Below are 16,060 nucleotides of genomic sequence, written 5' to 3'. Positions count from 1 at the left end.
ACTTTCCTAGCAAACTGCTCTCTGACCTCAGTGAGAATTTTGTGTCGAGTATAGAAAACAGCAAGAGGCCACGTTAATGTATCATTACTGTGTAGATAAGGATGGCGGTGATGGTGTAAAGTTGGCTTTTGTAGTGTTTGAGAAACTGCAAACTCAAGCTTGCAATATTTTATATATAATATATATATATATATAAATATACACAGAATATATGTGCATCTGACCACCCCTAAGGCACCAAAGAGATAAAGGCTATGCCTTTCACAATTCAGTATTTGTTATCCTTAAAAAAATTTCTTCAAAATTTCCTACAAAAAATTCTCTCCATCTCTAAAGCTAAAAAAAAGCGAGTGACAGCAATTGTTCAAAAACAACAAATATCTTTAACTTAGGATGGTTTATTGTTTGTTCAGAGGAAGGACGGTGTTGATGGTGACGCTGTAACCTAGAACTTCGAGCTTGAATCCACACATTAGCTCTAGATCTAGAGCTTAGCGTTCACCAGACATGGCTAACCACACCGATCAAACAGGTCAGACACAAGAACATGTGTACATTTCTTTTTTTCTGAAACTGATAGAAAAACCTTACCATGACCAAGAGACATTGAGACAACAATACTGATTCTTTAGAAATACTTTGGGTTTTCAAAGTCTCCTAGAGAGACGTAGAAGGAAGCAGAGTAAGGCACTGAGGTCAAACAGGTTACTGAGAAGTAATCCTTCACACACATATACATAGATATGTGTCTTTCTTTGGCTGCTGAAGAATATTTTATTTTCATACAATTATAGGAATGGGTGGGCTGAAGAAGCCTAACTGAAGAAGCCCAGAGTATAATTAGCAAAGCACGGATAGAAGGAAAACAAAATAAACACACACAGAAGCAAATGGTGATGGTATCCGAGAGAAGAAGGAACCACTGTTAACTAATTTTCATTTTGTTTCTCTCCTGCTTTTCTCCGCCATGGTCCCAATATTTTAGTCCTGGCTTTGTTTGTTTGTTTGCTTTTATTTTTTTTCCAGCGGATGAAGAAATGACAGAACAGGATAGGTTTCTTATGGTTTTTGATTTCTTCTTAGGCCTGTTTAATATTTTTTTCCTCAGTTGACTGTTGGCACCTGGTTCCTCTGTAAACTATATTCCTTGGCCTTCAGTCTCAGGTTGGCAATGCTGTTGGCCATGTTGATGCCCTGTGCAGGGCTATTGTTGGCACATGTGGCAGAATAAGTAGCCATGGCGCTGTAGGGACAAAGGAGAGAGCAGGGAGAACAAGAGGCATTAGTTTCATAATTAATTTCTTGCAGGGCTGCAAGACCATGCCCTGGGCGGATAAACTCTCAGGACAGGGGAGGGCATTAGGGCGGACAGAGGACCTCTGGGATATTTTACAGCCCCAGTTTTCAATTAGCCTAAGGTCCTTGGAGAAGGGTGGCCATCTTTTACAGGGCATTGGGGAAGCAGAGGAGAATGAGACAGGGTAGGGAGAGGTATTTGTTGTGTTGGACACAGTGAGTAATGATCTGTTTCTAAAGGAAGAGGAGATTCTGCTCAAGTCAAATAGCAGCAGTTTTATCCTCTACCTAGAGTGTAAGCTTTCCTACCTGTCCCAGACAATCTGTGGGATGAGTGAAGGGAAACAGCAAGCGAGTGACACTAGACCGAAAGAATTCTGTTTCTTCACTCTAGGGAACAGACCTCCACTTCAATACATTTGGGATAATCAATAACACCATAAGAAATAATGTGCTCGTAGAATCGGTTAAACAACCCAACACTACTCCTCTGGCATTGTGATTCGTGATTCACTGGACAATAGTAACAAACATGGTCGAATCAAGACTTCACTATCAGTGGGTCTTGATTTTTATAACTTTGTAAAAATATTTGACTAGCACACACCACCTTTGGGGTGAACCACTTTGGAAATGCTTAAAATTTCAAAATAAACTTCCCAAGTTATAATTTTACCATTCTCGATCTCAGACATCACTATTTCTCACTGTTTACACTATTGAGAGAAACATGACACTAGATTTGATTGTCATAGACTATAATTAAGACCTAGGCAAGAACTCATCATTGGTGGGTTTCTATTCATGGCATCTGCAGATTTCTTTTAAAGGAAAAGAAAATAGTGTTTTGATGTGGATGCAAATGATCTCTTTCTCTGTGTGAAATAGTTAACATGAGGCTTTCTCGACTAAGTAGAACGCTGCTAGCTGTTTCTACGATGAGTGAAATCCCTTTCAACAGAGAGTTGAGCTGAGCTGAGATTCACAAATGGAATGACATGTGCTTTTCTACCACCTGCATTCCAGGAAAATTTTGCCAGCCACACAGGACATTGCGGTTCTGGGGTGAGATGATGAGAGCAGAAAGAAGGGAAACTAAAGCTAGAGGGACAGGATCGTTGGTATTTATCTGGGACAGCACAGAGTCGGGATTAAGACTCATAGTAGTCTATTTCACCTCAGATTCTAACATTCGCCAAGAAAAAAAAAATGAGTTGAAAAAAATATACTGAGTTTTAGATCACTTACTCATTTTATAAAACAAATCTTTTAAAAGTTTATTTCATAAGTATAAGTGAGAATAAAGTCTGCATTACAGCAAAGTGGAGAAGACTCAGGATTACCAAAAAAATTCTACATTCTTACATTCCATTTTCCTAGCTTTCCCTCTTACTGACAATTTCTGGGTAGATGGTCCTAAGCCTTCCTACCCAGACAAGGCTGGGTTCTCCTGTAGCACCCTGCATTTTTGTTTTACTCGCTTATTTCATGCTTAATGAATTATTTGTTGAGTATCTAGCCCTGTCATCTACAGGCTGCATAGACCACCAAATCTGCTTTTTGTCATCACTGTGTCTTCAAACAGAGCCTGACACCACATCCAGCACATATTTGGTGCCCAATAAACCGTTTTCTGAGAAAAAAAAAAAGCCATAGCTAGATATAGAATGATTAAACAGATCTGTGCTCCGTGACCCTGACATCTATTGTGCAACTGGAGTGATCTCTAAAAAGAATCCATTTATTCTTGAGAACTCGTCCTTTCTGTAAAATTTGTTTTCTTCATGGAAGGAAAGAGTCAGAAGGGTGTGGCATAAGAGGGCATAATCATTGCATAGTCCTAGATCTATTAGAGATCTTTTCATATTAAAGATACATTAATAAAAACTTAATAAAAGAGACTGTTTTATCATTGTTCATTCAAGAGGCAGGAGAGTCCTCAGGTAAAGCAGGCTTAAATTATGAAGGCATAAAGGACAAGAACAATCGTCTGAGACAGGACAAAAGTCAAATAGATATCATTCAGTTTCTAGATGAATTGCATTCTGCTATCTAATATCCTACCAGAAATCAATGTAAATGCAAAATTTATAGTTTAAAAAATTTCCAGGATATACCAAACATTCAAAGATTTAGTTGCTGCTAGATGCAGTAGCGCACACATCTGATCCCAGCACTAGGAAGGCAGAGGCAGGTAGATATCTGAGTTTGAGGCCAGCCTGGTCACAAAATGAGATTCAGGACAGCCAGGGCTACACAGAGAAACCCTGTCTCAACAAAAAACAAAACCAAACAAAAAATAAAATATCAAAAGTAATAATTAAGAAAAGTGGGGCCGGGCGGTGGTAGCGCACGCCTTTAATCCCAGCACTCGGGAGGCAGAGGCAGGTGGATTTCTGTGAGTTCGAGGCCAGCCTGGTCTACAACAGCTAGTTCCAGGACAGACTCTAGAAACTACAGGGAAACCCTGTCTCGAAAAAAAAACAAAAACAAAAACAAAGAAAAGTGATAACTGGATTTGGGGGATGTACTTAAATTATGAATTATTGATAATACAATTAGCCTTTCTCAAACATGTTTCTTTGAAAATAGCAAGTCCTAAAGACAGTCTACAGTTATTAATGTTTTAAACACATGGAGCAGAAGCTGGCATTACAGGGTGTCTGTTAAATACAGGTTCTTTTTTAAATACTGGGAAGAAAATTGAATGACTTCTGAATATACAAGGCTAAAACTTCATAAGAAAAAAATGACCAGTGTAAATTATAGATTGTTATGGAATGGTTTTGCTTTTAGATACTTGACCCGAGTTTCTACAAGAACTGTTACCCATCCTTTGAGACTCCAGGCAACAAGATCCTACTTGTCCTTTTCTTTGGTAAGTGAAAGTATTCCATTTCCTCACTGGAAGAAGGGATTAGACCTTTGGGGAGCATGTATTAATTTTCTGAAGTTGTTGTTGCCATTTTTCTGCACTGTTTACTATAGTGTTGGTAACAATCCTGCTATATCACAACATTTGGCTGCAATTATTTTATAGTCTACTACCTATATCTTGTCTGATGTTCTAGCCTGGGTACTCTCTATGGTAACACATCTCTGAGAAGTCTGGAGTTTCTCTCTTAGGTAGGTTGACAGTCAGTGATATGAATTGATCCACTTTCTCACACAAACCAAATGAACAAGAATTAGGATAGTATCTTGCACAAGAGAGTGACTATTCCCGCCATGACATTCAAGTGGCAGCCTGCACTGGCCCAGCAGAAAACAGTATCCTTTGCATTCTGTAGTCCTGCAACGGTGAGAGTGACATTCTAGCAGTCATTCCGTGGCTATATTCTATGAAGTACCTCAGGTTACAGGGCCAAAAGTTGAAAAAGCAGTTGATATTAGCAAATGACATTTGCATTCCCTTGGGAAGTTTGGTGATACCAGTTTCTTGATAAATGCTTAAGAAAGTCACTAATTTTCAAAGACTGAACAAACTTAGTATTGCAGCATTTGTGAGTTGAATATGTAGACTATAAAGAACAGACTCCATCTCCACTCTACCTCTTAACAAGTGTCTATGCTATATAATCCCACAAATCGGAATTTCTGTCATACTTTATATATTTCACTCTGGTGTTGGACATGGGTCTATTTTTACAGCTCAAGCTAAATGTGCAGTATCAGCAAGTAATGGGTAGCGTTCTGACTTAACGCATGAAAAACAAGGCTCGTTATCAGTCAGAAAAGAGAGAATTAACTACTAGTGTCCCAAGAGCTGCTTAGTCATGCTTTAAACAGTATTAGAAGGTGGAAGGCTTGCTTGCTTAAGTGACTGCAGATGTAGGAGAGCCCTGAATGGCTGCCAATCTGAGAGACTGTTATGAGCGCCTGTTTCCTATGTCATGGAAACTTTTAAAATCCTGCTTTAGAGAGAGAGAGAGAGAGAGAGAGAGAGAGAGAGAGAGAGAGAGAGAGAGAGAGAGAGAGACCTTAAATATCTTCCCACCAGAAAGGCACTAAGGTAGTTTTAAATAATTTCAACCAATGAATGGGACATCCAGTCCCTATAAAATTACCACCTGTTCCTATACAGAACGAAACTTCCTGGAATTAACAAAAAATAAAAGCAAAAACAGAAAACAAACAAAACAAAGGACAGGAACTCAGGGAGGTGTATCAGGACAACCACAAAGAGCTCGGTCAACTGACAGACATCCAAGTGCTTAGTCTCCCGCTGGGTAAAAATCTCTCATCCCTGTAAGCAGGGAGCACATAGAAGTTTAGAGTTCTGGACCGAATTTGAAAAGGTTGGCTAATGTATCATTTCTGATGAAGTTTTAACAGAGCTTCTTGTATCAGTTACCAAGAAACAGCACTGCCAAATAAAGCCCATGGAGACCTTAGAGATGAGAAAGAAATGCTTGTCTTCCATCTGCTGACTCATCAAGTCTGCAGTGGGACTTCACAGAGCTGACACATTTTGGGATGCATGAGGTTTTCCACTTCCTTATTTGGAGATTCCAAACAGATGCAACCAAGCAGCATGCTAACCCCACTAGCAAGGTTAGATAATTGTTTCCTCTGGAGACAGTTCTCCTAGGACCATTTCTACTTGCTCTGAAAGGTGGATTTTAAGGAAGACTGAGTGAAAATAATGGCCACTACCAAGGACTTCTAGCAAATGCTCTGAAGGATTTGACATATAATCACCCAGTCCTATAAATCACAAAACAATTGAGGAGAAACTTTAATGCTTGGCTTGATCTTTAATGCTATCTCTGGCCAGCCTTTTTGAATAAGGGATGACAAACTGCTCAAAACATCACCCTAGCAATGGTTATGACAGTCTAAGAACCACGTGACCACGTGACTGGTCCTTAGCATCCAGGTTTCCACCGCTCTAGATTGTCTTTCACAAGCTCCAGTTCACAGTCTTCTGAACCCTGAACTACAGAGGTTGGAGGCTCTCTCTTTGACCTGTTCTTTTGCGATGGCAAGAACAGCATAAGTTTTTTGTATAAGACATGCAACTCTCCATTTCCCTAGGGAAATTCACTTCTAAAATAAGATCCCCTGCATCCTTCGGAGTTGCCCCTATGTAACTGAAATCACCATTTCCTGCTTCTGTTTAAAATTTAGAGTTTGAGTTTTAAAATACATTCTCGGTGTCTCCAATTGGACACGAGGGACCACATTTCATTGGTATGGCTTTAGTTTCCATTGTGCATTCTGTGATCCCTCTGCAATGCTCAACTTCTCTTTCTAGAAACACCTTCCTATTGCCTCCAGAACTTCTGTTCTTCCCCTTTTCAATATTGAATATGCCATATTGTGTATTCCTAGATTCTCAACTCCCTTGTGAGACATACAATTGGAAAATTCTGTCTAGTTCAAGTTTTCAATTTGAAGTAATATAAAAAATGAGCTACGGCATTGGCCAGAAGCAGGACAATAATGTAGTTTGACCCCTGGCTCATACTCTGGGTAACTAAAGCCTCCCTCGTCAAAGTCCGTCAGATATGACCATCATGGGAATTACTTTAGAGCGGAACAACAGAGAGATGTAGCAGCCCACTGCACTCTAGACTTACTGGATTAGGGTCTTCACAGGCACTGATCCCCCAACATAACCATAGCTCTAAACTGTCACGCTCCCTTAGAGGGCATGATTTCTTATAGTTCTGCCTCCTAATTTCCCACTTGAGGAAGCTCCACTGTTCATATTTCTAAGACATCAGCCCCCAGTTTCTTAAAAAAATCTAATTCCCCCTTAATCCCTACCCCAATACGCCACCCTCATGCCCATCTGACAAGTTTACCTTTTCAGTGTCTTCCGTTAGAATCCGTTATGAAGCCCCTCGTGTAAACAACATCTTGGGAGGGACGAGGATCTATTTTTGAAAGTGTGAAAGGGGAGAAATGAGCCAAATGCGTTGAGCAGATGTCAGCAGCACCATGACCAAGACAACTGAGGGGAGGGGCACTGGACAAGAGTCATTGGCCTTGCTTTCCCTTGCCGCTAGGTTCAAGTCCAACCCTCCCTCTGAAAAGGGTACTGCAGACCAGTACTACAGAGCCAAGCCCTTCACAAGCTACCTCTCAGAAGAACAAAGGTGTCGGGGGAAGGGTTTCTTGGCTACTTCGTCTCAAAGAATCGCATAGGATTGGGTTGATTTTTGCTACCCAGGAGGCATAACACTATAAGATTAGTGAGTCTTGATGATTTTTGTGCTTGTGTGCATTTCCATTTCTTATAATTTGCTTAAAGACAATAATTCTTTGCTAAGAAGTGGGTTTATGTCTCAAAGACAAGCTTGCTTCAGTGAGCTACAGGTAAATAAATGACAACTGCTACCAGGAAAGTCTCCAAGTCAGGAAATCCTTTGCTCCCTCTGGTACCTCGGTTGCCTGTCTGACATCATCATCTAGTGCACTCAAGAGAGTGAATGAGGTCATGCTGAGCTATAATTAGAGTGGACCTAATGTCTTTGTTTGCCTAATGTCTTTGTTTGGTTTGTGCCCTTTGTCCTAATGTAATTATTAATATTCAAAAACCTTCCCAGTCCATATAATATGTCATATGATCTTTACACTCAACTGCAGCGATATCAGCAAAAACAGGGGGAAGGGGTTTGGTTACTTTCCAGCCTGTGATTCTGACTGTAGGCAAATAGCTGTTTCTATGATTTGGTTTCCTGTTCTTCTTCCAGAGATGAGCTGTGGGAGTTGGAAAACCATTCTCTCTACTCACTGTCCCCATGCTTCATGATCTAACCACATAGGCCACCCCACTGGAATGCCCACACCCCAGATAGAGACCCCAGCTGCAGACATGCTTTGCTGATCAAGAAAGAGTCATGAACCAAGAAGGACCATTGAGATGGTTTTCCAATCTTACACTTTGTAGCACTTCCAATACAATGCATGTGAAATTTGAATGGAATAGGCTGCGCAGACATCCCTATGTGCTGAACAGAAACAGGGCCCAGAAGTACTGTTCTAACTCTTCTTACTTGAAACTAGGGAGGTGTTCAGTTTCCTCTTGTTTTATATCAAGGCAAGGACAGAGCTATCACACAGGAGTGCGCTAAAGGTTAACCAAGAGAAAATGCCTTTTAATGAGGATCACATGTAAGGCAACTAGCTTGACATAAAGGTACCAATAGCAACAACAACTATCATTTCCTTTGCTTTCCATCATTTGTTTTTCTTTTATATTTCCTTAAGAACAATTATGTTTCCTAGCAAGGATCAAAATGTAAAATCATAATATATTTTATTCTAAACATAGTCAAAAATCCCCATGTAACAGAATAGCCTTTGTTACTTCCAGAAATTAACCAAATTATAAACACTTCAGTCAACGTTAAGTCAGTGAAACAAATCATTCAATAAACTGTTGCCTTAAACGTTTGCTTTTCTACTTATAATGGATATTAATTTTTTCTTCACACAAAATATGAACAATCAACTTCTGCATCACTTCACTTAGTTTTTTTTTTTTTTTACAAATACTGTATGTAGAGGAATAAATGCAATACCATGAAATGAGTAAGAAGAACTAGGTTATACAGTCTTAAGTCAAAAAGAGCACGATACAAAAAATATGTACACTAAGATTATCCCTATATAAAATATTGAACTCTAGTCATAAAATGAAATAACTATGTCAAGATGCTGAAATTATGGGTGGATTTTGGAATGTAGCTAGAATTGATATAACTTTTCAACTAAAATAGAACATTTCCCAAAAGGCACACGCAAATTGCCATGTTACTAGCTTTGTGTTGGATACAGACCCTGGGTCTTGTCTCTCTTTGGTCTAATGGGATGCTAGTTCAGGACGGATTCATCTGTGTAGTGTGCTGTGTTCAGCTCCATGGGAAGGGACCACATGGCAGCCATGTGGATTTTTGATAGCTGGGGGTAAAAGTCCCAAGGAAGACATAGGCAGAAAGAGGAACAATGCTTCCTGGTTGCAACCAAATTCAAACCAGAGATCTCAATGCAGCAGACCCCTAACTTAACCCAGATTCTAAGCGGCTTGCTGAATCTGTAGACTATCGGTAGTTGTAGAGAGAATAGGCCTTCCATTTATTTAAAATATTAAAGAATATTTAAGCAATCTTAAAAATGTGGTTTTAGTAAGTTCCATGGGAGAAGCATCTAAATTTTAAGTAAGAAGCATAGGCATGGCTGACCTTTCAAAGTCAATCAGGGTGGGGGCGGTGAAGAGCCAGGACAGGAAAAGTCCCTCTTTATTCTTCTAGACACGGGATATTTATCATTGAGATCAGAGATGCTTCAGGTTAATAAATGTCCCAAAACTCCCAAATACTTTTATGGAATTTTTCTGAAGAAATGATTTGAACTGGAAAGACCATTTAGGTGAGGCTTTGGGATTTAAGGACATCTACCAAGTGCGGGAAAGTACTCGTGTTTCCCAAATGTGCATTTCACATCTTTAGCTGGGCCCCCATCTACTGTAACCAGTTTCAAACCCCTCCTTAGGTCAAGAATTAGCTTTAAGAATAAAAAGATAAACAAGTGTCATTTAATAGAAAAACAAACATGTGCATAGTTCCATAGACATCAGCCAGACAAAATCTACAGCCTTGACCTGGTGATGTCTCCCACAAGCCTGATTGTGTGCTAAGGACAGGAACCCTAGGTGTGACTGCGTCAGCCTGTGCTTTCTGAATAGTGGGCTAGATGGAGGGTAGAAGTCTCCAGAGATTGAAACGGCCCTCTCTTATTTTCTGCTTCAAACAAGCAATTCCTTTTTAATATAAAAGTTTAGTGTGTTGTTTTTTTCTTATTTAGAAAGAGAGAGAGAAAAGCAGAGAGAGAGAGAGAGAGAGAGAGAGAGAGAGCGCCATATCATGGGGGAGAGAAAGCCAGATAAACAATGGAATATATAAGAATAACAAATAGAATAGGAAGGTATTTGTGGATTGTAAGAAAGCCTTACCCACTAACAAAGAACTAGGGTCCCTCTCCTCCCTCTTCTCCCTCCCTCCTTCTGTCTCTCCTTCTGTCCCTCCATCCTTCCTTTCCTTTTAACTCAAAATCAGTTTTATTGTGGAGTGCCTTTAGTCCTATACTTGGAACATTAGATATTGATTCCCTACGTGAAAATAATACAGTGAATGTGTCTTAAATGGATTCATTTTTTTCCAGAATGGTTCCAAGAGGGGCAGTGGATACGGTTTACAAAGGATCTGTTCTTTTATATTCTTTCCCAGTTTTGCAACCTTGGCAAGAATTCCTGAGTCCAAGAGGAGATTGCTGATGGCCGCCCCTCTCTCTTCTGCCCCAAACCCTGCTCCTGGGGCAACTAGCAGTCTCCTTTAAAAATGTAGGGATGCCAGCAAGTTGAATGTCTCTGAAGAGATTAACCCAGTAAGGAATGTCAGCTGGCTGCCAAAGCAGCCTTGAGAGTGGTGGATGACTGAGAAGCATGTGGAATTGGAGCAAGGGAGAGTGGGCCAGTCATTCACCTGTACGGAGAGGCTGTCCCCCAGGAGAGATAATCGGTGGGTCTAGGAGCAGGACGAGGTACGATGGGCTGCTCCACGGCGGTCACATCTCCTGAGTAGGACTTGAGGAGGGAAGCGTTTTTATTGGCCAGCATGGCTCTCTCGTTCCGGCGGAACTTGGCCCTTCGGTTCTGAAACCACACCTGGAAGACGGTTGGGAGGGGAGAAAGATATAAGGAGGGAGAGAAGAACAAAGACAAATAGGTTACATGAGTGCGATTTTGGCTGATTTTTGCTACGTAATGCCATCCCAAGAAAGACACAGCATGGGTCTGGAACCTTTCCTAAAAGAACAGAAATACAGCAGTGTAATCCTCCCCGCGGGTTGTGTATTCAGAGTTAACCCTCTATCTGTGGAGCACTTCAGGGGTAGAGCTTAGCATGGATAACGCCCCCATTTTAATGCCTCTCACTATAGGACCATGAAATACTTCTGGTAATTAAGAATCCAGAGATGGAATCTATGAATAATAGACAAGACCACAAAACGTAGGCTCTAAACCCTGCTCTAATTATAATCAATAAAATGAGGATTTCAGTAGATGCTGGCAATGGATACAATGGCTTTTTCTAAGGGCATTTTCAAAATTCTTCAAAATAGAATTTTTCATCTGCCTCCACTGTGTTTATAATTTAAAGAAAACCATTTATCTCCCCACAACTTCTGGCAAGGATTAAGAGGGAAATCATTCATATAAGAAGTGAAGGAAAAACCATCAGAGAGTGAGGCTGCAAGAGAAGAAAAAGAACCACTAAAGAGTGCTCAGTAAATTGGTAACCTTTATGGGAGTCAAATGATGACTCCAGAGACCAAGAGGACAGATGTTCTGGGGTCTCCCTCTCCCTTCAAGGGTGAATTGTACACTGACTCCTGGCTATAAGGTTCTAGCACTTCTAAAATATTGAACTAAACAGGAAAAAAAAAAACTATTTACGTTCTATAAGGAAATTCCCAGAAGCAAAACACAGCCACTAGCCCTGAGGATTCAATCGGAGGACATTTATTTGTACATCTCAAGGAATGCGGGTGGCCCTGACAACTTCTGCAATAGCTAATGATAAACGCATCGCTTATTAAACTTTTGCCAGAACTAGTAACTTACACTGGACCTACTACACTGCATCTACTTAGCATGACAGTTCTCCATGTTGGTTTTTTTAATCATTGCTACTTTAAAATTAAGGAACATGTCCAGTGAGATTTTAATACTGAAGCTCACGCAAATTATAACTGGCTGATCATTTTACTTAAGGATGTCTGACCCATGATCACACAATTCTCTTATACTGCAATAGAATTTTATCCTTCATTGATATTCATTCAAGGACTCTGTATGGAGTGCAGGCCTTGTACCCAATACTGGGAAGAAAGAGATAAAGAGGACTGCTTTCAAGCAGCCCAAAATTTATTAAAGGAGGATGTGGAAGTGTATCTGAAATAACGCAAAGCAAATATTTTAGTCAAGTTATAGAAAGTATGACAGTGTATTGGAACAAACCACTCTAGGGGGTGGCATTTACCTAAAATGCCACGTGACTATTGCCCCCACCATGGAAGTGTGTAGCATGTGGGACCTGAGTGGAAATCAGCGAAGGTGAGATTAGGCTTCTCCTCCATACCTTCCCAGTCCTCAGATCTTTCATTTTAATACGAGTAACACATCGCTGTAAGTTAGCACTCTAAGTGTAAAAATAAATGGTGCCTGGCTTAAAACCTTCTCCTGCCTTCCAACTGAAGAACAGAATGAAAATTTCTTAACAAACACTATTCAAGAATTACCTCTTTGATTATCATAAAGCCACATTATTTCTAGTGGGTCTTAGGCTCGGGGATACCAGAGGACTCCCAAATGCAGTGGGTGACCGTCCACTTACACACAGTGATACAAGACATTTCCTCTATTGGCTCCATCCAGGTATGAAACGTAATATTTGATTGTAACATCGCTTTCTCCGTGAAGTGTAGAGAAAGGCATAGACTTTAAGGTCTAAGAGAACTGGATAAAAATACCAGCTATATAATACTAAGCATTTACCATTGAGCTACTATTTAATTTGTCTATTACTTCATTTCATAGTTGATTAGAAACGGCTGACTTGTTACAAATAGTTATGAGCTGGGGCTCAGTGTAAAGTTAATAAGGGCATAGTCCCTCCATTTCCCTTGGGTAGAGTAGATCATTCTTTCTTCTGCTCTATCAACAATGCTTGCAGAATTCTTTACTGTGGGGATTGTATATGATGGCATCATTTGATAGTGTGGTCATCTTTTCTCTCTACTTCAGACGGTGGCTTCCTTAAGAAGAGGGCCAGTGTCTTATTTCTCTCCAATAAATCAAATCAGGTCAAAAAGTCCACCGTTGCTCCAAAAGCATTTGAGGAAAGGGAGAGAAATGAATTTTGCAAAGCTGAATAAAACTTATCCCCCCACAAGAGGACTCCATCGCCCAGTGAGGGGAGTTGACCCACAGATAACTCAATATAGTACCTGCCATGTTATGACAAATGCCCCAAATAGTCCCAGAGTTAGGGGATTGGTTTGACCTGGGAAAGCCAGGAGAAATAGTGAAGTCACAGAGGAACAACTCTGTGCCGCTCACCAGGAAACATTCACAGCAGTGGAAGGCATTGGTTTGCAGTGCAGTGGGAAGGGAGGGGGAAGAGTGAGATGGTAGACATACAGGAGGTACATGGGTGACATTCCCCTGTCTCTCCCATGATGTATGTGTATATGTGTGCATATACATATGGACATTCAACTGTTGTAACTGGACAAGATAATCTCCCAACTCAAAAGTTACCCTTCTGCATTTTTTTAAAATATTTATTTATTTATTATGTATACAATATTATGTCTGTGTGTATGCCTGCAGGCCAGAAGAGGGCACCAGACCCCATTACAGATGGTTGTGAGCCACCATGTGGTTGCTGGGAATTGAACTCAGGACCTTTGGAAGAGCAGGCAGTGCTCTTAACCGCTGAGCCATCTCTCCAGCCCCCGCCCTTCTGCATTTTAAAAACAGTTTTCACCATTCATCTTTTTCAAATCTGAAGCACTGTCACAAAATGGTGCTCTAAGGCTCTAGGGGCTGACAGTTGATTTAATTTTTTACATACAGCATATTTTGATGATATTCTTTCCCATCCCTCAGCTCCTCCCGGGTCCTTCCTACCTCCTTACCTACCCAAACTTGGGCTCTCTTTTCTCTGTCCCTCTGTCTCTTTGACTCTCTCCCTCTCTGTCTCTTTTTTTCAAATAAATAAATAAATAAATAAATAAATAAATAAATAAAACAAAGGTCAAAACAAAAAAAGCCAAAGCAAAGAGAAGAGCATGTTTTGTGTGTACATGTGAATGTGTGTGCGTGTGAATGCGTGTGTGTGCATGCCTGTGTGCTACTCATTTAAGTTTGTTCATTTCGCTGCAGGCTGAGTTTGGGGAAATAGGAGATGCAGAGGGTTAGGAAAATGGAGGGAATTCACAGTCAAGTGTGAAAAGCAGCCTGGAGTGGTGTGGTTCTCTGAGGATGATGGGATGGCGAGAACAGGACTCTGATGCCACTATGGTGCACTCGTGAGTCCTGACTGCCAACACAGGGGTGAATCTGCAACATTCTGTTTAAGTTTCCTCAGGGCCCCAGAAGGAGCCTAGATATCATTCCTTGCATCATTGCCCTGCAATTCTTTCTTGTGTCATGGGGAGAATGTTAAGGTGGAGCGCCTGTCTCCCCATGTGGAAAATCTTTCCATACCTCTCTTCCAACTGAAGGGGTCACCAATACTCTACCTTCCTTTTACTTGTTTTATTTCCTAGAGACATTGAAGACTAAAATAAGCCCTCTACTTTGAGTGTTCTCAATATCCATCTCCACTCTTTAATACCATTCATAAACATGACTGCTTAGAACACGGTGCTGGAAGGTTTGTACATTCTCCCATGCTCTCTCAGGTGAGAGAGAGTTTATATCTCAGGTGTGGCCACTCTAGAGCTCAAACTGAAAACCGGGGATATAGAGGCAACTGCTCAAGTGGACGGCTTAATAAAACACTAAAGTATAAAGTTCACAACAATGGGGAAGAGATAGCCCTCCCTACAGCATATTCTACCCTTCCTGAAGGCCTTCTATTTAACTTTAAAAAAAATATCATTCAACCCAAAGAAACACAATAAAGATATGAAGCCTCTTGTCATACTTCATATATACCACCCTTATCAGTACCAGCTCCAGTCCCAACCCTACAGCTTGTATTCATAAGCAGTCTTCAGAGATGGGTCACTATGTAGGAGACACTTGGTGGCTGTCACTCAAAGCATGAGTTACCTGCACTCTGGCCTCAGTGAGGTTCACCCGACGTGCAAGATCTTCTCGTACAAAAGCATCCGGGTAATGTGTCCGCTCGAAGACACGCTCCAAGGCCTGAAGCTGGCTGCTGTTGAAGGTTGTTCTGTTTCTCCGTTGCTTTCTCTTCTTCTTCTCCTCTGAGTTAAGTTGATCATCTGGAACGGAATTGATTGGTAATAAGGAATGGATACCACTCCAGAGGTCCCAGGCGCCCTATATTTACCATTATCTCTAATGAGAGATGCTTCTTTTGCTCACATTCCTAGCAGAGAGCTAGAGCCAAATGCTATTTTTTTTTTTTTATCCAAATCTTGCAAGGACCAAGAGTCTTCCTCAGTTCTGGTGTCTCATTGCATCTATATGTAAGATTCGACCTCAGATGGTTGCTCAAAAAATATTACTTCTATGCTCTTCAAAGACTGTACGTAAAAGAGGGCTAAAGAAAAAAAATCTCACGCTTGTCTCCTTATTTCACTAGAGATGGAGAAATAAAAGTCGACCACATGATACCTTAGTCCCTTATACAAAATGATGCTCATTCATACAGTTTCATCGCCAGTTACACCAGCCCCCTCCTGGCTCCTCTCTGAAGCACAGACCCAAGGTCAAAAGTGCACATTTATAGAAAAAAAGCTGTCCAAACCCAACCAGAGTGATTTCCATTTTAACATGATTTCTCTTGGACGTAGTGATTCAAAACATTATTTATTAAAACTTCATGCTCTTTCCGGGGAAGGTGTCAGCTTAGATCAAGTTTAGTGTCAGGCACAATACCAGGAACCTAAGCAACCATTAATTTGGGGCTCACCCTGAGAAAGTACAAGAATAGGGAGTTCCCTGAAACATTCTGCCCTGAGTAATAGTGTCCTGATGACTGGGGAAATCTTTTGA

General features: G+C 40.7%; 1 protein-coding gene across 2 annotated transcripts in view; it reads right to left on the bottom strand.

Moving 5' to 3' along the window:
- Positions 1 to 330: 330 nt before the first annotated feature.
- The window catches only part of Prrx1 (paired related homeobox 1), a 61,957-nt gene continuing 46,227 nt past the window's right edge, over positions 331 to 16,060 (bottom strand). Inside the window, exons 2-5 of one of the 2 annotated variants that reach the window (XM_038349861.1) lie at positions 15,149 to 15,324; positions 10,788 to 10,969; positions 7,107 to 7,178; positions 1,163 to 1,243 (exon numbers count right to left, since the gene is read on the bottom strand). In XM_038349861.1, coding sequence (XP_038205789.1) covers positions 7,124 to 7,178; positions 10,788 to 10,969; positions 15,149 to 15,324 — 413 coding nt within the window. In that variant the 3' untranslated portion in view covers positions 1,163 to 1,243; positions 7,107 to 7,123. Of the gene's footprint in view, positions 1,244 to 7,106; positions 7,179 to 10,787; positions 10,970 to 15,148; positions 15,325 to 16,060 lie in introns of both variants that reach the window. The other variant, XM_038349860.1, reaches the window with a different exon arrangement.

Source organism: Arvicola amphibius, chromosome 12 (assembly GCF_903992535.2).
Source record: "Arvicola amphibius chromosome 12, mArvAmp1.2, whole genome shotgun sequence".
NCBI classification, from domain to species: Eukaryota; Metazoa; Chordata; class Mammalia; order Rodentia; family Cricetidae; genus Arvicola; species Arvicola amphibius.
This window is presented reverse-complemented; position numbering and strand designations above follow the sequence as displayed.